Raw genomic sequence first — 25,307 nt, 5'->3', positions numbered from 1 at the left:
ACTTGGGTTTAGAGCTTTTACAAGACAGTAAAAACTGTCCTATTCTGTTATAAAAAAAAAACAGTTCATTCTTTTAAAACCATGACCCACCAGAACACTGTTTACTATCACCTTTTAAAAACCATGCAAATTTACATAGATGTCTTATGAAAAGAGCATACTACAACCTGTGCCTCCTGTTCATCATACAGCAGCCTCCGTGTCTCAGAATCCCAGTCAATAGCAACTGCAGAAAAAGCTGCCAAAAAAAGGAAATAGTTATTGTACAGGTGTAAAAAGAAGAAAGGGGAAAAAAAACTAGCACGAAAATAATTACCATTCAGTTTTAAGATTTTTCCTTCAACAATGGAGTTTATCTCCGAGGTCCCAGAGGAATTCACAAGGCTTAAAGTGAAATGCTGTTTCTTGCAAGGCTGCAGGTCTCTTGCTGACTCCACTTGCATACAACCCTCAGAGTGGCAGGGGTCAACTTCTGTCAGCTTTTCCTTGCCTTCCTCTCCACCATCCTGATGCTCCATCTCTTCAATGTCGCCTGGACAAACATTTCAAACAAGGACAATGTAACAGGGCTCCAGTGACACCTCCCATGGACAGCTGTGTGCATCAGCCTGTACAACACACACCACTTGTGTGGGAAGCAATGAAAAGGCACACAGAAAAAGAAACCTCTGCTTGCTAACCACTCCATCTGAAGTTGTGTTTTCTCCTTTAGCAGATGCCAGTTTAGGAGAGTGCTCAGTTTGCAGGTTAACAATGACTCCTGGCAGCACACCCTGAGAAGCATCCCCAAGAGAGAATCAGCAAGGTTGCAGCTGGGTGTCTTCACAGAAAGGAATATGTAAGTCACCAGGAAAGTTATTTCCACTCTTTGGGGGAAATGGGCAGGTTTTCCCCCCATTTAACTTAATTGCAGCTGTTACCCTCAGGGCTACACTAGGGAATCATTTCAAACAGGGAAGGGAAACACTCATGTGCCATCAGCATTAAAAGCCTCCTAGAGAGCATGTGGCCTAGGAATGAAACTGTTGATTCTATGTCCTCCAACAGACAAATTTCTCCACAATCTTTGTGACCTAACAGGCCAGTTTTCATCACCAAAGGGCATGTCAGGAAGGGTTGCCTCTGGAGGGAGGCACCTGGACACCTCAATTAAGTAAGGACTTCTCTAACACTGGTCAGAATGAATGCACATCCACACCTTGTTCAGCAGCTGCTGCACATCTGATCTCCCTAGGAAGGAAATGGCCTACAAGATTCTCCCTGTACCAAGCAGATACCCAGCACAACTGTGTGGTTTAATCATGGTGGAGAAACAACCTGTTAGAGCTTAAGCCAAATACATACAGCACAAACCAAAGCTGTTAGAAAGCTGAAGTGCTGAAAAGCTTCCAGCAGATTTTGAAAGGGCTTTACCTTCAACCACACCATTGGAGCCATTGCAGGTTCCTCTGTCTGGGCAGGGTGGAGAGTATTCTTCTGCCAGAGGGAGTTTCACACAGCGGCTGAAGAGAAGGGATACATTTCTTACACAGCCATACTGGAGCTGTGCACCAGAACAGCAGCACAGCCCTCTTTAATCAGCTCTTGCTGCCCAGTTCCCACCAGCAAACCAAAACCCAACCTGTACAGCACCATGTACATTTACATGACAGCACCAAGAGCCCTCAGAATGAGTCAAACAACAATTCCCTGAATCTTTGCTCTCACTGCTTGTTCCATGTTTCACTGGCTGTATATTGAAAAGGCAGAAGTAAGTTATGGTGGCCCCATCTGTGAGCCCTGAAAACATGCCCTCAGTTCTGCTCCTGATTCCTTTTGCAAGGCTGAGCCAGCAATATCTGTTACAAAGCCGAAAAAAACAGGACCTTGAAATGTCCCTGGGGCCTCCAGACACTAATGCAATGCAAATCCTGGTTTATACAACCCACACAAATTAAGGAAAATTCTCCCTGTAACAAGGATTCAGTAATCCTATTACAGTGTAATTGAATAAGAGACATCTAGAGCTTGGCACAGGATTCAAAGGTACAGCCATGACTTACCTGATCTGCTCCAACACCACATTGTACAGGTGATCCACAGTGAGCTTGTGTTTGGGCACAGATATTAACAGTGGCTGCCCAAAGAGCACAGTCCCTGAAGTGTTGCTGGATTGCCTCACTGTCTTCTCCCGAAAGTAAATGGAGAGAGTGACATACTCTGAGCCATCCTCACTTGGCTTGCACACTTCATACCTGTTTGAAAGATAGGTATTTCCAGGGGTTATTCCCACTGCCAAGAAGCACAGCAGGACCAATATGAACTCAGTTCAAGTCTCTCCCACTGTACAAGAGGGCTGTGCTGTCCTCATGCTACAGAGCAGTTTTCTGAACACACCCCATGGCTCACAGTGGCACCTGCAAATGACTCAGCTGCCACCTTCCCTCTGTCTTTATTCCTAATTCAAACCCCTGTTACCAATCACCTCCCAAGACACTACCCTGACAACTCCACCAGTGAAAAATACTAAATGAACTTTGAAATTCCTCTGACAGTGTTTGTTCCCCCTGGAGAAAGAAATCTTGTTGATACCTTGGGTCTTGCATTCTGCCAGCCTCTCAATCAGTTTTATGGCCTGAGCTCACATCACTGAGCAGCTAATGTTTCATAAAACCAAGAGTCTGGAAACATCTGCTTCACAGAAAAATCCAAGGACAGTAAACAAACAAGAAAAATTCTGGAAGACAACAAACAGCCTGGGAGAACAGTGAGGAGACTGTGACGCAGTTTGTGCCCTGGGTGAAACAGCAAATGAGGTATTCGCAGCTGTCAGAGGAGACGCAAAAGTAACCACATGCTCCAACACTATCACACTGTTTGCTTCAGGCCTATTCATTACAAAAGATTCATTTTCAGGAATACCAAGTCACAGTGTTCTTTAATTTAGTGAGTCACCTGTCCCAGACTTACCTTAAAACTGAAAGAGAAAGAAAGATTTCATGAAAAGATGTCACTACACATAATGACCTAGACCACAGTCACATATCTGAATGCCTCAAACTCCTAACAATTCTCTTCCATTAGACAAACACTCCCCTTCTGTCAAGAGCTGGGAAACATTTTTTTATTCCTGTGTTCAGAGCAGGGAGGAGAACAAATTTCAGAGCTGTAACTCTGCTTCATCCTACTTACAACAAAAAACGATCCCAGCTTGGGACTTGGACTGAGTTCAGTAGAGCACAGAAGGAAAACATCCTGCCAGGGAGTCCCAGCCCACCAAGAACACAAGAGCTCAGAGTCAGCATAAGAGTCCAATGCCAGCAGCTGTTGAGGTTTTCTGGGCTGTCAATGCTACTCAGCTGGACACCAGCACTGCATACAGCCCACACCTCCTAAAGCTTCCTGAGAAACAGCACTACAAAAAGGTGAATTATTTCACTTAGTACTGTTTAAACCACAAAAGGCCATAATCAGTCCCAGAATATAAGCTGTGATTAACACCAGGTCCTATGAGACCCTTAGCCTGGACTCCTGTAACACAGCTCAGCGCGTGCCACTCCTGTGACTCCTCCCACACCACCTACACTGCTCTGCAAGCAGCAATTCATGAAGCCCCATTTACACTCCACCCTCAAGCACCTGAATGAAGCCCTGCCCATGAGAAGGAATAGATGGGACAGAAATAAAAGGTTATTTCCACAGGTAGAGATCATCCATCACAAAGAGCCAGCATGCAGCACCCCACAACACTCTGCAGAGAGCATCTCACACACTTCTCACCCCAACACAACAGATTATGCAAGTGTCCCTCTACCCATTCCACCTCAGAACACCTTTTATATACTAGCACTAAAGCAGACACATCAGAATCAAGATCTGTCATTTTTATGATCTCCTGAGAAACAGCTATCCCTTGAAAAAACCCAAAGCCAAAGTATTTTAAGTACAGTGTAACAGGCCATAGAGCTGATACTGGGAATTGCTGGGCAATACTCCATAATTCTGTATGTTACAACCTAATTGAAATAATAGAACATGATGGTGATGCTACTCCAGAAGACACAACATGGTTTTAGAAGTCAGAAACATTAGCTCAGCTGCTACCACATTGCTAGATACTGGCTAATTGCCTTTATAATTCATGACAACTCAGAAGTGTCTGAAAACTACTAAGTAATAGGGTAGGACTTGACCAGTCTTTATCAGCATTATGGAGGTTCAGGTGTGTGGTTTTAATTCAGAAAGGAGGCACGGAGCAATGAGGTAACTTTGTTCCATTGCACAATGAAGGTAAAGCAAGTGCACAGAAGAATGGAAAGCTATGAAGGACCAGAACTACAGGAAAGGACAATGAGCTGAACACCAGGCTAATATATAGGTTGCATGTCACTGAAACATTCCCTCACAGGTGCTGGGATCTGTGATACTAACTCCAGCTGCAAAACACTATGTGGACCACGAGTCAGTCTACAGCAACAACCAAGAAGTCTATTTTGAAAAAGAATGAAGAAAGGCAGGAAGAAATGCTTTGCAGAAGCTGCCAAACAGATCTGTCTGAAGGAGTTACTACTGTACAATAACCCAGAGATGCTGCTGAGAAACCACAACAGGGTCAAAAGTAGATAGTAAGAATAAACACAGGATTGGAAAAAAACTGGGAGAAACTGTGGCACATATTCTGATCTCTTCTAGAAATGGAGATACATCTGATCTGTTTACTTCCTCTCATAATACCAGAACACATACAAACAAGTCAACTAAGAGATCAGAGACTGAAAATGCAATGTTCTTAAGACAATGGACAGTTTGCACCACAGAACCTGGTCAAAAGATTTTCCCAGTCTTTCAGAGGAACAAGATTAAAAATGATGAGGAATTCACACAGGAGATTTATACTTGGCTTAAAAAAATACAAGTTCATTTAGGAAAGGACGCAAACCCTCATTGCAAACAAGAAAACCCCAGTTTTAATAAGTGTGAACAAACTTCACAGATCAGTCTGCTACAAGATCTCAAATGTCTTGTATAAAACTGGACTTGCTGGTCTGCTGACCTCACTTACTCAGCTCAGTAATTGCTGTAGGCTCAGTCACACTAACAAACCTGACATCTCTGCAGCCAGTGATGTTTGTTCAAGACCATGAACTTATCTGAATGTAATACACAGCATGTTGTAAGAGAAGGCAGAAAACATGGCATGTATGGCAAACTGAATAGATCCTATTCAAATATGCACACTTTTATAGGTTAAAGGTGACCTGCAAATCAATTTGTGAAACTTTTATCAACATAAACAATACATGTTCTGTAATATGCCCCATGAGCCAGGCTAAGAGAACAGGGGTATCTAGTCGATCCATCAGATCATTTTTCTTCTTAGTTCCTCAGAACTAAGAAGAAACACTAAGAGCAATGTCCCTGCAATGGGCTGTGGAGTTTGTTTCCATGTGGGACTTACCTGAGCCCTTGTAGGCCGGCTCCAAGCTCCAGCAGGATCCCTGGTGGTGGGACAGCACCAGCAGGTCCATGTGAGGGGTTACATTGGAGCGGGAGCCGGAGGTCCTAGGGGGGCTGGGCTTCCCAGGACCTGGGGAAAAGAAACAGCAAGTGTTTGGGTTGTGTGCTGAATGCTGTGCTCTGCTTAGCCTGGGCAATGAGAGCATTCAGCACAAACACTGAACTACTGGCATCAAATTGATTTGCAGACCACCTTTACAGAGATTTCTGATTATTTGCCACAAACCTCCCTGTCCTTCCACAGAACAACATGCTTGGAGAGAACCATTTCCAGCTGTGAGAAGTGGGATACTCCCATCATTCTCTGGCTGCACTGCCCCTGCATGGTGGATCAGTGATCTTGTTTCAAGACTTCTAGCAACCCTCTCTACTTCTGCATCTCAGCTCTTCTCTGATAAATATTAACACAACTTGCTCCAGGTCTACCTGACAGTTCCAAACCTGTCAAGATGAGAAAGAGATGTGTGCAAAGCCTTGTGAAAGAACAGGCTTGGAGAACTTCCAAAATGTCCGAATCCTCCTTCCCTCTCAGTGGAGAAGAAAACGTGGTTTTGTCCTCTCGTGTAAAAGGTGCCAGGCAAATTTTGGAATGCATTTCAAAGTTACTTGAAGTCACCTAAATATCAACCAGTGTGTATTTGCATTTCTTCTTTTTGAGGTTTTACTATCAGAGAGCTCAACAGGTAAAATTATAAACCAGAAGAACTGATGAACCAGAAACTGAGCACCTCAGAGGAAAAACATATCTTAGAAATCCAGGGCACAGCACATCTTCATTTTCCAAACTGCAATCCATTCAGCTTAAGTTCCAAATGGAGTCCCCCTTTCCTCAGTCCCCCAGATTCAGTATTCCCAACCACTTTAGTGGCACATTAAAATTCACAATGCACATCTCAAGATGTCCAAGATGCCTTGCAAAAACTGAATGTGCCTTCCCTCATAACCCTAGGGTGAAAACCAGAAAAAAACCCCACAGTTCTTCCTGTCACTAAAATATCCCATAAAAGGTGGCACCTCAATATCCATACGTCCCATATACAGCACATTTCCCAAATTTCACCAACAGTCTGGACTACAATACCTATTCTGCAGGCCGTGTCCTCTGGCAAGCAAATGCTCAGAAAAGCCAAGGCCCATCCCAGCTGCTCTATTCCTGCTGCAATGTGTTGTGAGAGCTCCTGCTCCCTCACATTTCCAACCCAAGCATTTCAGGGAAATCCATGATCTGCTCACTAACAAACCAACAGAGGCCCAAATGAAAAGCTGAGACTTAACAGACATTGGTGTCAAAAGCAAGACACCAGTACAAAAGTACTGACTTTAATTTTTTAAGTCACAACTCTGCTGGAGCACCAATCTCCTGCAGTATTAGGAGTTTTTGAATTCTGAATTGAGATGTGTGTTGCCAGCTGGCCAGTGCACAATACAGTAAGAGGTCTGGCAAACCACAGAGGTATTGTTGTCACAGGCAGGCCTGGCTACTGCTCTCAGCAAAGCAAGCCTGCAGAAACACTGCAAGAGACTGACATTCATAATTAAATTTTTCAATCCTGAAACAACTTAATATGATGCTAAGAAATGTACAGAAGGCAAGAACTGCCAGTTTAAGCTACAAGCAGATCCTGCAGCTTCAGAACCACCAACACAACCGATTTCTGTTGCAGGAGACAGCCACAAAGGCGATCACAGGTGGGAGATCTGAGCAAGGTCATGTTTAGAGGGGAATAATGAGAACAAGGAACACAGGAACAAGTGGATGGCAGCTGCTCATGAACTCAGCCCCAGGGCTCTGTACTGCCCTATCATTACTCACTCATTCTTTGGATCCCCCGAGTCCAGCAAATAAGTACAGATGATTACTAAAACAACCTTGGTTTGCTTCGGCCAGTGGAAGGGAGGAGTGCTTCTCAGGTAAGGAAACTGTTACATCTTTAAAAAAGTCATTTAAATGGAAGGGTGTGGCCTTCAGTTTATCACAACTTCTCTCAGAATTCACTCAGTGTGCAAGGAATCAGGAAGAATAAAAGAAAAGGCCTGTGAGCCTACCTCAATTCAAAGACCAGGCAACAAAATCCTTCAGAAAAAGACCTCAAAAATCAATAGAACCCACTGAGCCATGTGTAATTTCAAAATGTAAGTTTGGGAAATGCACACAAGTTTTGGGGAAATACACGTAAGAAATATCTGTTTCTGAATATGCTGTACTGCTTCAACTCTGTTTTGGATAGTTTTTCCCTTTGTTTTCTAACCAGTGAAAGAAACTTAGCATTTAACTGCAATTACTTAAAACAAGGAGCAAGATATACACATTACAGTTTTCCCACAGGGAGGCCTTGTTACTGAACCTTACTGGGAAATAAGAGCACATGATGAGTATATAAAAGGGACAGGATCAATAAAACATGAGTGAGGAAAGAGTTCAAGCACATGAGACAGCAAGTATCATGAAGTATCATTTAAATACAAGAGATACTTTGATTCTAGAAAACATCTTTTACTTCAATAAAAAAATTAATAGACAGTATTCAGTCATATCCCAGGTTCCATTATATGTCAACTTGAAGCACACCTACATTAAGATTTAGTGTATAAGAACACACCCTGCACAAGGTGCCAGGACTACCAGATAATCCCTTTCCAGTTTGTTTTTCACACCTGATAGCTGACATAGCTCTCACTTGGCTTTACTGCACTGAGCCCAACACCCTGAAATGATGCAGCTTCCCTATTTGATTTATAAATAAGTAATGCTATTGAAAACCCATCTGTTCTGTAACTTCTATCTTCCTAGACTCAAAGCTGGTATGTTTTAGTCTTACCATACAAGGCCATTAAGTGATTCATACAAATCTCAGGAAAAATTTAAGTTTTCAAAACATGGTAGGCAAGAAGCTTCCAGAAGAATTCTTCCTTTCTTAAAAAGCAATTGCTATCTTTTCAGCCCAACACTCTAGAAAGTGTTCTTAAGAGTTTCTTTTGTGGTAATATCCAGTATAAATGTAGTGCAAACAAATGTTTGATGAGTTAGCATTGTTTTATTGAGTCTTTTTTAAGTTATTTATTTCAACTGTGATTTTTGGGTGAAAATACTGTGATTGTAAAACCCTACACTGCTGTACTTTCTAATAAAAGGCATCTGTTCCCCTTCATGAAGTGATACAAAGCCAGTTTTCTTCCAGAACAGCAGAGAGATGCATCATTCTGTGTAACCATTACACACCCCACAGCTCCATCACCAGTACAGGAGATCTTTTCCAAGCTGAGCATTTCATGGACTGTGCAGGCATACAGAGCATCCTCCAAGTCACAAGCAGCAAGTCTTTTCCTTGAGGCAAGAATTTGCCTCAATTTAAGAAGAAAAAAATTCTTTTTAGTGAGAAACTCTTCTTCATTGACTCTGGGGAAATAAAATGTTTCTCAACATTTCAAGTGGAAACAAGTTTGTTCTTTAAAGGTGGAAGGTTTTGAAAGACCTATTTTTTTTGAAGTATTTTTATTCCTCTTTTTAATAAACAGTGAGATATTTGCCAGTAATCTAAGAAGTTAAGTTGCTGAGACATCAGAAACTCCTGAAGCTATTGGCAGCAGCAACCTGAACAAAGCACCACACACCACATTCCCCAGCCACACACCACACAGTACCTGCAGGAGGCAGAAACCTGCTCTGCCAAGGCATTGCCTGAAACTTCTGGCACAAACACAACAGCTTGAGCAGCACGTGACAAGTTCCTCTTTAACTGTAAAACCATCTTTTCTGCAAGAAGCAGAAGGCAGAGAGGTACATCCACAACTAAAAGTACATCCCCTAATGGAAAACAGGTTTTGAAGCTGGCAGGACAAAAAAATTATACATGGAAAGAAAGTGGAAGTCAAGAACCTTCACACTACTCTAACCATTCACTGAATGATCTTAGAACACCTAACAGCAGACCTTTTATAACCAGGCAAGGCAGGTAGATTGCCCACACTAGAAGTAATTATGCAATTGCCTTTTAAATACTTTCCTCTTTATGAACAAGTGTTTCTCTGCTCATTTTTTTAAACAAGACTTCTTTCAATAAAAGAATGCTGGTTTTTAGCTGTAGTTAGAATATTACTTTACATATCTTTTTCCTGGCAGCATTACCCATTAAAAGGACTTCCTATGAACAGCTTTTTCCTAATTCTTGCCCTGGTGCCTGGCTTCTTGCACTTGCCTCTTAGTGCTGAAAAGATCTTGGAGGGTGTACATGGAAAAACAGGATTTGCAAAACTTCCTCCTGCTACCTCTCCTCTTCCTCAGAAGGTTATTTTTAACCCAGGTCAGTTCACTCACTGTGACTCACAGCAGCACCTCATTTACAGTTACCCTGCACAGAAAAGGAAGAGGCAATTGCAAGGGAAAATACACTTGGAGCAGTTCAGCCAATGCTTGCCCCACACCAGACCTGATTCAGACACACAGTTACTTTCTGGGGAGGGATTTACAACATGTTATGCCTGTATGAAAGCAGAGGTTTTTTTGCAATTACCACTGTAATATCATGCTTCTTGATTTTAAAATGTTTTACTTGCTGCAGAGACAGACAGACTTACAAACTAACACTCTACAAACAGATTTCATAGAAGCCAAACTTCCTTCCCAGAGATCCCAACTGGTGATGAAGACATGAAGATGAAGACAACAACTTTTACAGAACTCCTTCATTACATCTCAGCAATAAAGTCACAACAGACAGCATGACAGAAGAGCACCAGGATGTCACAGCATCCCACCCCATGAAAGGTTCACAAAGCACCACAGGATGTCAGTGCAAGTCTCCACACAGACCCAACAATTCCATGGCAGCAATATCCTTGCACTGGAATGTTCTCCTATTTCAGCTGCAATAGAGGATCACCTTCTGCTCTCCTCACCAGATTTCAGAGGTGACTGAAAATATCTCACTCACCACACACATGTAGAACATCAAGCAGGACCAAATCCTCAGCTTTGCCCTCACAACAACAGTTTGGATACAGTGTTTAGTAACAGTCAAGAGCCCATAAAAACGCCCAGTCAGGGTGTTCTAACACCAATGATGGATTTTGGAAAGGCAGAGTGCAACAACTTAGACTTTGTACTATCCTACTAATGGTGCAAAGCTTTTGGCTGATTTGGAAAACATAAGAACAACAACCTTGAGCAAAAGTAAAAATGTCAGTAAGAGCAAAACTGTAATCCAGATGTAATTATGTCCTAAAGAGGCTTGTAGGAAGTTCTAAACTGCATAACACAGACCAGACTGAAAGTTTACTGTGATCCAAGGGCCATGTCCTCCTGTGTTAGAAGAATGCCAGCTGAACACTGCAGATGTTGACCTGCTGGTAGGAGCAGTGCTGCTGAGCCATGCAAAAGGTCTACAAGAAGGGCTAGGTCTTGTGAGGGGACAGGAACTGGGTTTTAGACCCTAAAATCAAAGGAAATGTTTTGCAGTATTCTTCACATGGGGCATTTTCCCAGTTTACTCACACAAAGATGTCGTCTTTTGGCATGATATGATTTAAACCTTCATCCATTTGGAAGATTTTGTGGAATCTGTGATTATACACGTCTGTCACCACCATCTAGGACAGCAAGTGAGATTTGCAAAGTGATTATAGTAAAAACTTACATAAATTTTGGCAAACTACCTTTAAATTCAAGCTACAGTTTATTCCAATTCTCTATCACAATTGTCAGCATACCAACATCAGCTGCACTTTGCTTTTCTGTCCCTTCTCTTAAACCTCTCTACTGCAATGGAATTATCAGAATATAGACTATTTCATGCATCTTTTTAATCTTCAAGCAAAGAACAGCATTTTAATTTGTTACAGTTTTGTCACTAACCCATTTAGTTCAGCTTATCACCCATACAAAAGCTAGGCCACCAAAATGCTTCAAGAAGAATAAACATTTATCAACATTACTGTCTCCATTTATCCTTACATTTTCTGCAGGAACACCAGAGAGTTTGGAAAGTGCTTCACACAGATCTGAGATGGCCCCCATCATTGGCACCACAACCCGGTACTAGAAACAAAAATAATGTTATATTAACACCAGGCAAAAGAAACCCATACAAGGCAGAGAGCAAGAAAATGGAAATAAATTCTTAAAACTCTTAAATCTTTAATTTACAGGAGTTCTGCTGAAGTTAAGGTCACAGCCACACACTTGAAGGTCTTCTGGATCTCAGCTTTGCCTTACACAAAGCAGGGATTTGGAGGGAATGAAAGCCATGAACAGCCTTCTGCGGTGATCAGGCTCAGCAGTAGTAAAACCCAAGAAAAAACATAATCACCAGACACAGCAGCTTGCTTAGAACATAAAATTGCTGGTTTTTTCTGTGATAAAAAACATCTTAGAGCCATTCTCTTCAATGCTGCTGAAGGTCAAGGCAAAAATCTTGACAGACATGGAAATGCTGCCAATCAGCTCCTCCAGAACTGCATCAAGGACATCCACTCCCTCTCCTTGGGTGCCCCAGCCTGTGCTTCTGTGACATGTGGCAAGCACAAGGCTACTTTAGGGATGTGTGTATCCATTTGAAAATACAGTGGGGGCAAATTTAAAACAAGTCTATTGAGGAGGCTGATAAGCAAACGTCATTTTTCTTTTTTTATTTCCCCAAGAGGAGTTATTTTTCAATTCTGTTTGAAATTCAGCGGCCTTACCCATTTACAATCACAGAACCATAGAATATGCTGAGTTGGAAAGGACCCACAAGGACCATCAAAGCCCAACTCCTGACCCTGCACAGGACACCCCAACAATCCCACCCTGTGCCTGAGAGCATTGTCCACACATTCCTTGAATTCTGACAGTGGCTGTGATCACTCCCCTGGGGAGTGTTCCAGGGCTCAACCACCCTCTGGGTGAAAAACCTTTTCCTGGCATCCAACCTAGACCCTCCCTGCCTCAGCTTCAGGCCCTTCCCCAGGGTCCTGTCACTGGTCTCAAAGGTGAACAGGGAGCCTGCCTTTTCACTTCCCTCTGTGAGGATGCTGAAGACCACAAGGTTTCTCCCCTCAGTCTCCTCCCTCTTCCCAGGCTGAACAAACCTGTGATATCATAAGGCTTCCCCTCCAGCCCCTTCACCATCCTCATGGCTCTCTTTGGACAGTCTCTAATGATTTGTGCCTTTTTTGTATTGTGATGATCTAAACTACCCCCAGCATTTGAGGTGAGGCTGCCCCAGTGCAGAGCAGAGGACAGTCCCCCCCTTTGGCAGGCTGTGCACCCCAGGGCACAATATAAGTTACATCTTTACATTTTGTAAGCACACTGCTGCTTTCAGGGAGCAGCACATCACACAGGTCATCTCACCACAGAAAACCACTTCCAGCTGACCATGACCCTTAGTTTCATGAGCCAAGATTTTATAAAGTCTCTTGATTTCACATCTCAAATTTTTTATCACCAAACCCATACTACCTCACTCAAAGGTGGACATCAATATCCTTCAGATTACTTTCAGAGTCTCGATTTTAAAATCTCATAGAACTCAGATGACTTCAAAGAAATGTGTGTCTTCAGCATGCCTCACCTGGACAGGTCTGCGCTGTGGGTCTGCATACACCAGGGTCACCTCCATGAGCCGGTCCCTCCGCAAGGGCAGGGGCAGAGTTAAGTAACAGAAGGGATCAAAGGTCACAGAAACTTTAGAGCATTTGGGACAAACAAGGGTAGACTTGAAAAGACCATGAAAAATATCCACAATGATGGAATCATTCCTCAGCCTATGATTCTCCCATGCCTCTTTTGCCACCTCCTATAAAAACAATTAAAAAAATGTATTAGAAGTTATTTCTTGCAAAGATTTCTACAGTGGATTGAGCACCAGGATCAAAGAGAACTTGGGAAATTGATACTGATAGGTCAATTTCAGAGGGAAGGAGCACTACCAGTATGTGTACATCAAGCACCACACACTGGGATTTCTCAGTGAAATTAATGCCTAGCAACAAGTAAAATTTAATCTATCTGTTCTGGCTGAGTTTGATCAGGTATTCCTTGGTGCACACAATGCCAGAAGCATGAACAGAGCTGAGGGGACAGTGACAGAGTCACATGCTGCTCTTCAGGACAAGCAGGTTTGCTCCACTCTCCAGAAGGAATGGAGCACTGCCTGTTGCTTTGGAAAGGCAACTGCAGTTACAGCTTTCAAGAAAAAAAAAAACAGAGCTTTTTTGTCTTGGAAAATGATGGCCATGCTTCATAAAGACAGGCTAAAAGGAGACAAATTACAATTCCCTGAAGACCTTCACAAGACAACTTATAAACTCCTTACCAAAGAGCATCTGGCATTTGTCTATTCAGGGCAATCAGAGGCTGCTCTTAGCATGAGACTTTTAGTCTCAGGAAGAAAACTGAAAACAAGAAACTTATTGAGCCTCTACCAGGTAAACCTCATAAGATAATTCCTTTTCTCTATTTAGGTAGAGAGCAACAAGGCATGACAAGTCTGTCCTGTGCCAAGGACACTGCTCTGTGGGAAGGATGTTTGTGTGGCTTGTGAGCAGAAGGAAGGCCAGGAGTGTCCCAGAACCCAACTAAAGGCCCTGGGAATCCTTAAGCAAAGGGCACTGTACCGAATCAGGTCTGCCATTGGCATCCTTCAGCTCCAAGTAGGGCTTCTTCTTCACTCTGTTCAAATCCTCATGCAAGCCATCCAGCAGAAAAGCCAAGAGCTCCTGGGAGTCCTGCTGCTGGTATCCTGAGAACTGAGGAGCAAATCGCCCAACCTGTGTCTGAAACACCAAGGCAACAGTGAGGGCACACAGAACACTCAGGCTGTGCTTTTGGCAGAGCTCAGCTCAGCACCACCTTCTGCTGGCAGCAGGCCATGGTGAACTGGATGCTAATGCAGGGAAAGGTGCCAGAACCATTTCCCCAGCTACTTTCAGTATTTCAGCAGAAAGCAGCTCTTCACACTGAAGCAATGAGAACATTACACCAATAAACAAAGTTATAGACAAGGAGATGTGTTTTGATGTTCACTTCATAATTTAAATGTTTAGATTTATAACTTGCACACCTTTTCTCACTGACCAAAGTTCACAGCTGGCAATTCATACGACCTTGCTAAAGTCTTGCAGCAAAGACCATTCTGATTCATCTGTAAACAGCCCCCAGGCTGGGAGGTCATTTACTAAGTAACATTAAAGAGCAGTAGCAAACCCTGAGGAAGGACACTGCTCACTGACAAGTTCCTCCCAGTACCCCAAAAAGCATTCACAAACCATGAAACACTGGAGCAATTCTGTCCTTACTGCCTTCATAACATCAAAACACGTGGCAGGCATGTTAGCTTTCACTGTTTCTGCTGTCCAGAGCTGTGCCACAGGAACAGGACACACTTACTTTGAACATCCGTGGGGCCACGTGAGACTGCCTCCCAGACCACATCTGTTTAATGAGATCTGCATAGGCTTCTGCAATTTCTCCCCTCATCCCCAGGGGGTTGTTCTGATTTATTTCAGCTTCATATTTATCTTCCAGGAAGTAGTCAGTCAGAGGAGGAGTATTGCTCAGGCACTGAGAAAAGATTAAGAAAATTAATTTACTGCACAGGACAAGAGATTTGTGTGACAATGAAACAACAAAACCAACTTTCACATCAGAACATGTACCAAGTTAACAAAACTGGTAAGACTGAGAGTTTGTTTAGTGAAACAAAGAAAAAATTAAGGCAGAAATTTGCATTTGAAAGACTGATATCTAGAAAATTAAAGCATAATGGTAAATACAAAAAAGAAAGTAATTGGTCCTTAACATGACTAGTTTGCATAACAAACTAAGATTGAAGTACATTTGATTTAAGTCACTTGGATAATAAAAAATTTTAAAGTTGTCTCTTAGCTAAGTCCAAGAAAACAGAGTAGCTTAAGGATACCATGACACAACTGAAAATAAAATCATGTTGAACAAAAAGCAGGGCAGCCCAAGTTTATTGTGGTGTCCTGAATACCATGTGCATAATGCATTAGTTATTTTAAGACCTGTTCCAGATTTCAAAGCCATCACAGAGTGACTGAAGTAATTTCACAGCATTGGTATCACACTAGAAGTTTGCCCATTCCTTAAATCAAAATTCATACAATTTGTCTCATATTTTGTTTTAACTTCTTAGCAAAAAACTACCCCAGCAAGTTTTTGCATTCTTTAAAATGAACAAAATAATCCTAAGAAATTAAGTTCAAAAGAAAAGAAATAATTATTAGCTTTGCATCACTGTTTCAACCTTAACAACTTGTACAATGAACCTGAACCCTTCCTGTGGCTTTTCATGCTCTTCATTTTTCAAGAATCTTTACACAGGCCCAGAACCGCACACAGTGAGCTGCTCATGTATTTGTGCAGCCCACACAAGCCAAAACATCCTCCATGTCACACATTTTTGGCAGGGCACAGCACTGGGACCTTGTGTTACAGTCAGGCACCTGCTCAATACAACTTCCCCTGGCCATTTCAAATGCCACATATTTCAGATTCAGTCCCCAACACTGTAATCTGTTTTACAGTACTAATGAGCTAAATATAAACCAAACTAAACATGATTTTTTGGTCTGTTTATTTTTGAGGTGTAGTCTACCCATGGAATCACATTAAATATTCTTTTCTTTTCACAGATTTTAATGCACAATATTATGAGACTGATCTTTTATTTAATTCTAATGAGGGCTCTTTCTAATTCTTACCTGTAATGCAGAATTCATGAAGCAGGTGTTTCCAAGGTTACTGAGTCCACAGAGTCCAGGCTGTGAGAGGGAAGCACTGTCCCTGCAGTTGTAAGAGTTACAGCCAAACCCAGAACCTCTGCAAGAAAAGACAATACAGTGAACTCCACAATGAGTTTGTTGAGTCTCACTACTATTTAGAAGTCACATCAAATACAAGTCAGAAAACTGTTTACTGAATTTTTTTAATCAGGCTACCTGTTTGCGCTACCTCATAGGGGCTAATGCTGCATATCAGGAAAAAAATGTACATGCTAACTTTGGAAACATTAATCCTTACAAAGTCTATTATTTATTTATGGCCCATAACACATTCATTTCCTCTGTCTGTAAGTAAACAGCACACTACCCTAACACAGCAAGAGTCTAGATAATGCACTTTAAGGAATAATAAGAGAATTATGATCTGTACCTGGAAGGCTTCTACCACAATGGCAGACAGACAAAAGAACATAATCCCTTCCCTCATGCTCTGAGTCACCACAAAAAACAGGCAATGCTCTGGCAGTTAGTAAGCTCTGGAACATGCACTACTTTTGCAAGTCAGCAAGGAACAGCAGAAGGCAGTGGTTTCAAAAAGCCAAGTTTGATAAACAGGTACACAAGAGTAGTAGAAGTCCTCTAGGGCACCATCACACTCCTTTTCTATACAGGCAAGGATGCATGGGATCACACACATGAAGGGTGACAAAACAAAAAGAACATTCCTGCTCTTACCCCCTGCCCAGGTGGGAGCTGTTGAGTCCATAGGAGTTACTGCTATCACCGTTAGTAATGACAGAAGTGGCAGACACTGAGGAATAAGAACTTGCTGATGATTTTGAAGAGGTAGTAAAGTTTCTGCTAGTTGCAGTGCTTGATCTGGGAGAAAGGAAAAAGAAGCAGAAACAGTGCTACTACTTTCTTTATCCCCAGCCCCACCTCCCACAAAACTCTAAGGACTTGCTGAGCTATAGTTAGTTACCCCACACAGAATTTACTGCTTTAATCTGTTTGATCACATTTCCAAACAATTGTCTGGAACAGAAATATCAGGAAAAATGTACCAGAAGTAGGAGCAACAATTATTGCTTAAAGGCAAATCTGGGTCCCAGACAGAAATAAGTAGCAATTCAGTGTGAGAGGGAAGCAAGCTTTAATTTTATGAGCAAACCACCTTGAAATAAGCAAGCAAAACCTCCCAAATCAGAAGACCACAGAACACTCTACCTGCATTAGAAAGTGACCAGGTCAGTCCTTCCCTACCTGAAACTCAGACCATCTATTCAAACACAACATTCATCAGGAAGAAGATAACCAACAAGGCACTAAAATTTAACAGTGTCCTGTCATCGACAGTTCCATAAAAAAAAGGCAAAACCACAAGACAGTACTAATTTTGACACTAATTAGTTTCTCTATAGTAAGAGTTGACTGGTCTAATCTCTCCATCTCTGCCCAAATAAACACACAAAACCAAAAGTAAAAAGGTGCAGGACACCAACAGCCACACAACAGTTGCTACTAGCCCCAAAACAGAGCAGGGAGCCAGTAGAGGATAGGGCTCTCAAACTTCAGCTTGTGAATTTATTCTTTTTTATTGTGGCCCTTGTTTTCAAATGATACAAACCAAAAATGCATATTCATAGCTCAGATGGCACTAAAAAAATTGTTCTGGAAAACTTCAGTGGAAAAAAACTATAGAACAATAAACAAGCCATAAATGCCATGACAAGGCAGAACAGCTGGATAGCCTCAACAGTTTGGAAATATAATAGCAGTAAAATAAATACAGAAGTAAACAAGTTACAGATGAAACTGGAACACCCCAAACACAGTCAAAGCCTGAAGCATGCTAAAAAAACTCACCAGCCAGCACAACAAAAAAGTATACAGGAAAGTATCCTGGAAAGAATGAGATCTAGCAGAATAACTGAGAGAACCATGTCTGGGACAACACACAACATTCTGTTGTTCCATGCTGGAGGTGGAACTTCAAGATTACCTGGACACCAAAGTAAAATCAATGGGAAAGCAGAAGGTCTAGACTACACAACAATTATCAGACTCATGTTCATATGTGTGGGTTTCAAGGGTCAAGAATAAAACAGTTTAGGTAACAACAGCATGTAAATCCATTAAGAACACATTTTAAAAGTCTGAAGTAGTGAACTACCTAGAAGCAAAGGGGAGCAATCTAGAAAATGCTAGACTTGAGAACTAAGCATCTCTGCTTCACACATTTGATCTCCCAGAGTGTGAAACTCAGAAAATCATAAGAAGAAAATCTACTGGTGAAAAAGGAAAATGAGGACAACCTCCTAAGGGATTGCAAGGTTTCCAAGAGAAGCATAGAGACAGTGTTTCATCAAGTCACGTGGCAACTAAAGAGTTCCAAGTACCTCAACAGCATCCTACACAAACAAAGAAAAAGCTAAGAATTACAAAGGAAGATAAAAAAACAGATCAGAAAGCAAAGGTAAGACACAAGTCAAGAGTCTTTTCACAAGGTGCTACCTACAAAGTCATCCAGGATCTTGAGTGAGTTCCAGCTAGAAAATTGGGAAGGTTCATGTAAGTAGCAAAACAACAACAGAGGTTAAGAGCTTTCCATGTGAGAATAAAAGAACAGAAACCAAATGTATTTGGGAAGATAAAGAATTCTACATACTCCTACATTTTAGAAATTACTCATCTGTGTGTAACTACTGAAGAAAGGATTTCCTGAGGACAGCTGCTTCCCCTCATTTCACAAGATGCTCACAAAGGCAGCCATTGATTGCAGGTGAAGGGCACAGAGAGAAGCAAAGAAAAACATTTTTCTCTGAAAGCTTCCCACTTGAAGCCTGGAAAGCCATTGTTAATGACCCCAGAGTACTGCAAGCTCTCAAGGACTGCCTCACTCACACACAGTGACAACAGACAACCTGGATGCCAAATATTTATCCCCAATGCCACAAAAGGGGTTTCTGTGGTACATGCAGACTTTGTCTGGTCAAAGGCATCTGCCACCTCTCAGGATGTGACTTCTGCTCCCTCAGAAATGGGGGCCCCAAGACCTTGCTCTGAAGTAAGAGAACAAAGTTATTTCATCTTTGAAATTTATGATCTGGGCTACCACTGAAACCCAACTTCATCTTCACAACACTGAAGCACACTGTGTCCCCATCTGCAGGTAAAGACAGCTGCTTTGTTTTGCTACAAAACCTGTGGGTTTTGTGTCAAAAACCCACACAAATGGCAAGTGAGGAGAAATCTGGAGACTTACAGGACAAAGAGGATAAAATCAAATTACTCTGAGTCCATATGGTAAAAAACCTCCTAAACTAAACAACTTGAAAAATATTGTAAAAGGCTTTCAGGTGGCTGAAAGGCACAGATAGAAAAAGTGTTTCAATTCAGCTGAGGCCACCTTTAGAGCAGTAGAGTCATTCCTCCTTTACACAACCAATAATAAAATAGCAATTTTGTGACAAAAAGTTTTTGTCTGAGCCAGATTAGCTGGGATTTTGTTCAATTGACAAAGCAGAGGCAGTAATGGATGCTCATTTAGAAAGTTCTTACAGGCAAAAGCCTCCAGAACTTATGTTACATCCTCAGGGCTCCTCTGCAAGCCTGGCATCTGCTGCAAACTCAAGCACTTCAAAGTCAGGGAATAAAGATCTGCACACAAAATATTTAGCCCAGTACTGAAGGGGTCCTCTGAAATCACACAGTGCCATGAGTAAACAGAGGAGCTGGAAGAGGAAACAGCAGGAAAATTCTAGCTCCAACCAAAGAATCAAAAGGTATTTTACTGCTGCATATTGAAAAGGGAGAAATACCAGGCAGACACTAAATACAACTTCACTTCAGTTTGCAAGTACAATCCCAGGTGGAAAAGTTGTTCTTTTCAAGAACTAACACAACTTCTTGTTTGCCTTCACTAAGAAAATTATATCCAGGATGAAAGAAAAAAAAAAAAAAAAAAAAAAGGCAGGGGAAAAAAAAGTGTGCTAGGGCTGAAATGGAATTCTGCTAGTTCAGGACTTTATTTTGCGAGTCCTGTAAGTAACAATTTAAGAGTACTAAATTCCACAGAGTCATTGACAATCTCCCTTCAGAAACAAAGTATGCCTCTAATTTTGAAATTCCTAGAATAAGTAAAATCCATTCCCTCTTCTGAAACTTTGTCTAGAAGTAAAAGCAGTTTCAAACTACAGGAAGAAGAAACTATTTTGTTCTTTAGAAAGCAGCAAACTAACAGCAGTGGCCAAGCACAGGCTGAATATACCACCCAGGGACTGCTGTGGAGTTTAAGAGCATTTTTCCTGTAAAATGTCAGCCAGATTGATGGCTGGGGAAACAATTTCCACAGCTGCCAAACCTGTGGAAAAGCTATTTCCTCTGCTAGGGGGCCAGTGCCTCTGACAAACTGCAAATGGTGGGGAAAAATCCTGATGGCACAGAACCACCCAGCCCATGGTCACTTTGCAGCCACCCTCTGAGTGGGGAGGATATGAACTCCCAGCTTGCCAGAACCTCTCTTGGCACTTGGGCAGTGATGCAGGTGCTCTCCAATTCTCTATCAGCAGCAGGGAGCTCTGCATTCTGTTTGGTTGATGTCATCAAAACTCTAAATTCATAAAAAATTCCCTCATAAGCTTTCAGTAATAAACTCGTGCAGCCCAGAAAAAAAAAAAAGCTCCAAATATTAATTTTCCCATGTATTTTCTGGAGCTGAGAAATAGAACACTGAGGCAAAAGCTTGCCTGAGATAGGACAAAGCATAAGACAAAGTACAAAAGAACATATAATCCTTGTATTCCTTAATACACTTCTTTCAGCCACCATTATCAGTATCAAGTCAATTTCACAAGTTTCATGCTATATAATCAGTAAATATTTTTATGTCATTAGAAAATAGTAATCTACATACCAATACCCACTTTCATTTATCTATCACTAGAGGTTAAATCAAACCTTTACATATCAAACTAGCTGCTGACAAAGGACTACTCTGAGGCCTGAGAATGCTACACAGCTCCTTTTTAGCTTTGTTTCCTGTAGAAACAAAAGGTTGTGATTGGTCTTGCACAGCTGCATCTCCCATACTGACTTCAACCAGGTACATGATGTGAATGTTCAGTTGCTTTCCACATGGCAATCCTATAGAAAGTTCATTGTAATCTCATTCAGGGCATTCTCCTGATTAATTTCCACAGTATGATCTCTCAAAGTACTGTTTCAGAAGAGGTTTCACTGACCTATCTAATCAACTCTTCAAGTTTAACACTAGTGTATCCTGATTTCAAATGAGATCACTTGGCATCAGGCTCTCTAAGTGAACTGATTGTACAGAAAAGCATTTTCTTTATCAATATCAAGTCAGATGGCCCCTGGAATGGCACCAAGCAGGCAGCAGACAGGGGAAGTCATCAAATTCTACTTTCTGTAGCAGGACTTGATATGAGCAGTTCCTTATCATTGCAACTTCCATTCTACACCATTCACTCTATACACATCATATTTCACCAAGCCCTGCAATACCCATCTCTTCTCTAAATCAGAGAGCACTGAGGGAATCTGGGTCACTTTTACAGGCTTCTGTAATTGTCTTTTGTGGGAGAGGTGTTAGTCACCTATTTTCTATACCCTTTTTAAGGGGGAACTACCAGAACTCTGAGCATTCACTACTGGCAGGTTTGGGAACACACTCCAAGATCCTTTCTGTTCTACAACAGCAAAGGACAGATTATTTATTTCACTGTGCAGTGTGCAGAGATAGCTTTTTAAGCACACCAGCTCAACACAAATAGTACTTTTGCCTCCTAAGCACTACAGAAACCCTAAGCTATTTAATCCTTACACAACCTGTTTGAAACAGGCTTTAAAACACACTCTTGCTAAGAAAAGAAACCAGCAGTAGAACCACTGAAGAATATTTGTATTTGAGATTTTCTCTCCTTCAAAATAACCAAAAAAAGGAAGCCACAACAGCCAGTGATAACCAGGCTTTCAGAGAGAACATGTGGTCACTAAAGCCTAGCAAACAAGCTGCACAAAATAACAGAAACCTTTAGAACATGCTTGCTTACTTTGCCAGGCAATGCTGTCCAGGCCACGTGCCATCTTCATTTTTCACTTCTATTAAAACAACCTGAAAGAGAGTGCAGGTAATAAAGGTAACTGCAAGTCTGTTACACATTTTGCAAAAGCATTAGCAAATCCCATTGTCAATGTTTGCTTAAAGTACATAAAAGCAAGTGAAAAAATATACACATCAGCAAAAGTACTACATTAAAAAAAAAAAAAAAAAAAAAAAAAGAGAGAGAGAAAAAGTTATGCCCCTTACCTGACCCTGATAGAGCCCTGCATCTTGCACTGTGCTATCCAGCTTGCTGAGCTGCTCATAAGTGTTACTCATGTATCTGTTCCATAGCCTGGTTTCCTTCTCAGCTGGGATATTGAATAGTTTTCTCATTTCTTTCTCAATGGTAGCTGTTCAGGAGAAAGTAAAAACACCAAAATTCCTAAAACATGAGTGCTTTAGGAGAAACACTAAGACATTCATTCAGCAAGGACGTACATCACTTGTCCTTCAAGATCCTTCATGCAGAAAATATATTACGGAAGTTATAATTGCTCATATAGTTTGCCAAATATTAAGTCTGAAAAAATTAAAAACTTTTGTTTTCAGTCATGTATTTGCTTGTCAAGCCCTCAAACCAATAACATGCAGAACACTCTGAGAGCTTTCTGCCCAAAGGCCAACTTCTCTTCATCTGAAAACACAGGGTCAAGTTTTCAGTTACTACTGTCAAGGTGCCCATAAAGATGCTGTGCTGCTTTGGCATGGCCTGCACTTTGGTAGGGGGAGAGGCCACAGAGGTGGCTCCTGTGAGGAGCTGCTGGAAGCTTCCAGCAGGTCCAGCAGAACCAATCCCTGATGGCTCTAAACAAGGACATGCTGCTGGCCAAGCATGGGCCAGTTAGAGAGGGTGGTAACATCTGTGATTACATATTTAAGAAAACCAAAATAAACTGCATAAAGTTATTTCCTAGTCAGAGAAGTGGAGGAGGTGAGAACATGTGAGGGAAACAACATGGAGACACCAAGATCAGCGGAGAAGGAGGGGGAGGAGGTGCTGCAGGTGCTGGAGCTGAGCCTCCTCTGCAGGCTGTGGTGAGACCAGGGTGAAGCAGCTGAGCCCCTGCAGCCCATGGGGATCCAGGGGGGATGCAGAGATCCACCCACCGTGCCTGCAGGAGGCTGTGATCCAGCAGAAGCCCCAGTGGAGAGAGAGGGCCCTGCTTCCAGGCTGGAGCAGCCTGTCCTTGGAGGACTGCACTCCATGTGAAGAGAGACCCCCATCACAGCAGTTCTGGGAGTGCTGTGTGCCCATGGGAGGGGCTGACACTGCAGCAATTTGGGAGGGCTGTGTGCCCCTGGGAGAGGCTAACATTGAAGCAGTGTTAGGAGGACTGCTGCTCATGAGATTGGAGAGCTGTCACCCGTGGGAGGGATCCCACAGCCCCACAGGGGAAGGGTTCCTCTCCTGGAGCAGCAGAGGAAAACCTCAGATGATAAACTCACCAAACCCCCATGGCCTGTTGGTAGGAAGGAGGGAGGGGCTGGAGGAAGAAAAGGTGTTTTTAAGGGCTTATTTTTACTTCTCATTATCCTCCTGTGATTCTGTTAGTATTAAACTGACTGTATACCTCTAAATTGCGCCTGTTTTGCCCTTGCAGTGTTTTCTCTGAGTCCTTATCTCAACTCATTAACCCTTTGTTAATTTTCTTCTCTCCTCTGCCCAGCTGTGGCTGGGAAGGGTGAGTGAGCAGTTTTTGAGGGTGCCTGGCATTTTGGCCAGTGTCACACCACAACAGATGCTTTCTTCAGTTTAGTACTGTAGATACAGGACAGCTGACATTCAGCATTTTAACATGTGAAAAATATAGCAATGAGAGAGAAAAGTCAGATTTGCTCCAGTCTGGAGGTTTTGGAGGGCAGAGATTATCTCCTGAGACAGCCTCAGAGCACAGCTTCATCTGTCAGAGAATGACTTACCAACAGTATCTGCCTTGCTGAAGTGGCAGCTGATGACATTGTCGGGATCGCTGCTCTCGCACAGCTTCAGCTCCAGGAGATAAACCTCGACCTTGTAGTGCTTCACAAAGAGCCCATACTCCACCACCTGCACAGGGAGCAAGGCAACACAGAGCTGCAGCACTGAGCCCTTCTCTGAGGCAAGGCAACACAGAGCTGCAGCACTGGGCACTCCTCTGAGGCACACAGCTCTAAATGCTGTGAGCCTTGTGGAGAACTGAGAGTCAAGCCATAAACTGAACACTGATTGCTCCCCACATTCAGTCACCAGCTTGTTTAGGGGGTTTTGTTTGGTTTTTTAAATGGGAAATCCCAGTGCAAAGTTCCAGAGGTCCATATCACAGCTGAACTGGCAGTGTCAGCTAACCACTCATGAAAAGTCCTTGATAACACAAAGCATTCTAGAAGAAAATTACCTTTTGCCTCTAGTATTTGTTAAAGTTTTATAAAAGAATTAAACCAGGCTGCAACACTGGAGCAAAATCTCTTCTACCAGAAGAGAGCAAACCAAAGCATTAATTATTTTTCTGCACAGTACACAGAACCTGCCTCAAAACTCCCTCCTAGCAAGAACAGAAAAGTACCTCTGAAGTTGTTTGGATGCCACTGCTTTATTTCAGAGTACCTTTCAAATCAACTCTGTATTTGAGAGAATATTCCAATAGGTACATTTACTCATGCCACTAGCTTTCAGCGTATTTTTAAAATAAATTCCATAAAACTGGACACCATTCTTCACCTACAGATCACAGAACACATTATGCCAGAAAGAAAAGCACATTTCACAGGCCAGTTATGAGACAACTGCAATGGAATAGGAAGAGTAAGAAAAGAAAGAAAACCCCACACCTCAATTCTCTCCAGAGTTCTTGGCAGCTACAAAGCCTCTGAAAATGGGAACATATTTCATTGAAAAAGCTGATATAATTTTTAAAAGTAACAGTGAGAGGCATTTGGACAATGCCCTTAATTTGCTTTAACTTTCAGTCAGACCTGAATT

At 42.1% G+C, this 25,307-nt stretch overlaps 2 protein-coding genes across 2 annotated transcripts in view; one reads left to right on the top strand and one right to left on the bottom strand.

Moving 5' to 3' along the window:
* SLC38A3 (solute carrier family 38 member 3) overlaps positions 1-25,307 on the top strand; it is a 238,553-nt gene that overhangs the window by 53,717 nt on the left and 159,529 nt on the right. The window lies entirely within an intron of this gene.
* The window catches only part of USP4 (ubiquitin specific peptidase 4), a 33,884-nt gene that overhangs the window by 5,274 nt on the left and 3,303 nt on the right, over positions 1-25,307 (bottom strand). Inside the window, exons 4-17 of the mRNA XM_063164627.1 lie at positions 24,269-24,395; positions 22,553-22,698; positions 22,296-22,357; positions 16,957-17,100; positions 16,201-16,318; positions 14,864-15,037; positions 14,092-14,250; positions 13,047-13,271; positions 11,447-11,530; positions 10,988-11,082; positions 2,043-2,234; positions 1,414-1,502; positions 317-532; positions 168-238 (exon numbers count right to left, since the gene is read on the bottom strand). Of these exons, the coding sequence (XP_063020697.1) occupies positions 168-238; positions 317-532; positions 1,414-1,502; positions 2,043-2,234; positions 10,988-11,082; positions 11,447-11,530; positions 13,047-13,271; positions 14,092-14,250; positions 14,864-15,037; positions 16,201-16,318; positions 16,957-17,100; positions 22,296-22,357; positions 22,553-22,698; positions 24,269-24,395 (1,902 nt within the window). The remainder of the gene's footprint in view (positions 1-167; positions 239-316; positions 533-1,413; positions 1,503-2,042; positions 2,235-10,987; positions 11,083-11,446; positions 11,531-13,046; positions 13,272-14,091; positions 14,251-14,863; positions 15,038-16,200; positions 16,319-16,956; positions 17,101-22,295; positions 22,358-22,552; positions 22,699-24,268; positions 24,396-25,307) is intronic.

The sequence above is a fragment of the Melospiza melodia genome, chromosome 10 (genome assembly GCF_035770615.1).
Source record: "Melospiza melodia melodia isolate bMelMel2 chromosome 10, bMelMel2.pri, whole genome shotgun sequence".
Classification (NCBI taxonomy): domain Eukaryota; kingdom Metazoa; phylum Chordata; class Aves; order Passeriformes; family Passerellidae; genus Melospiza; species Melospiza melodia.
Note: the sequence above shows the minus strand (reverse complement) of the source record. Positions and strands in the feature narration are given on the sequence as shown.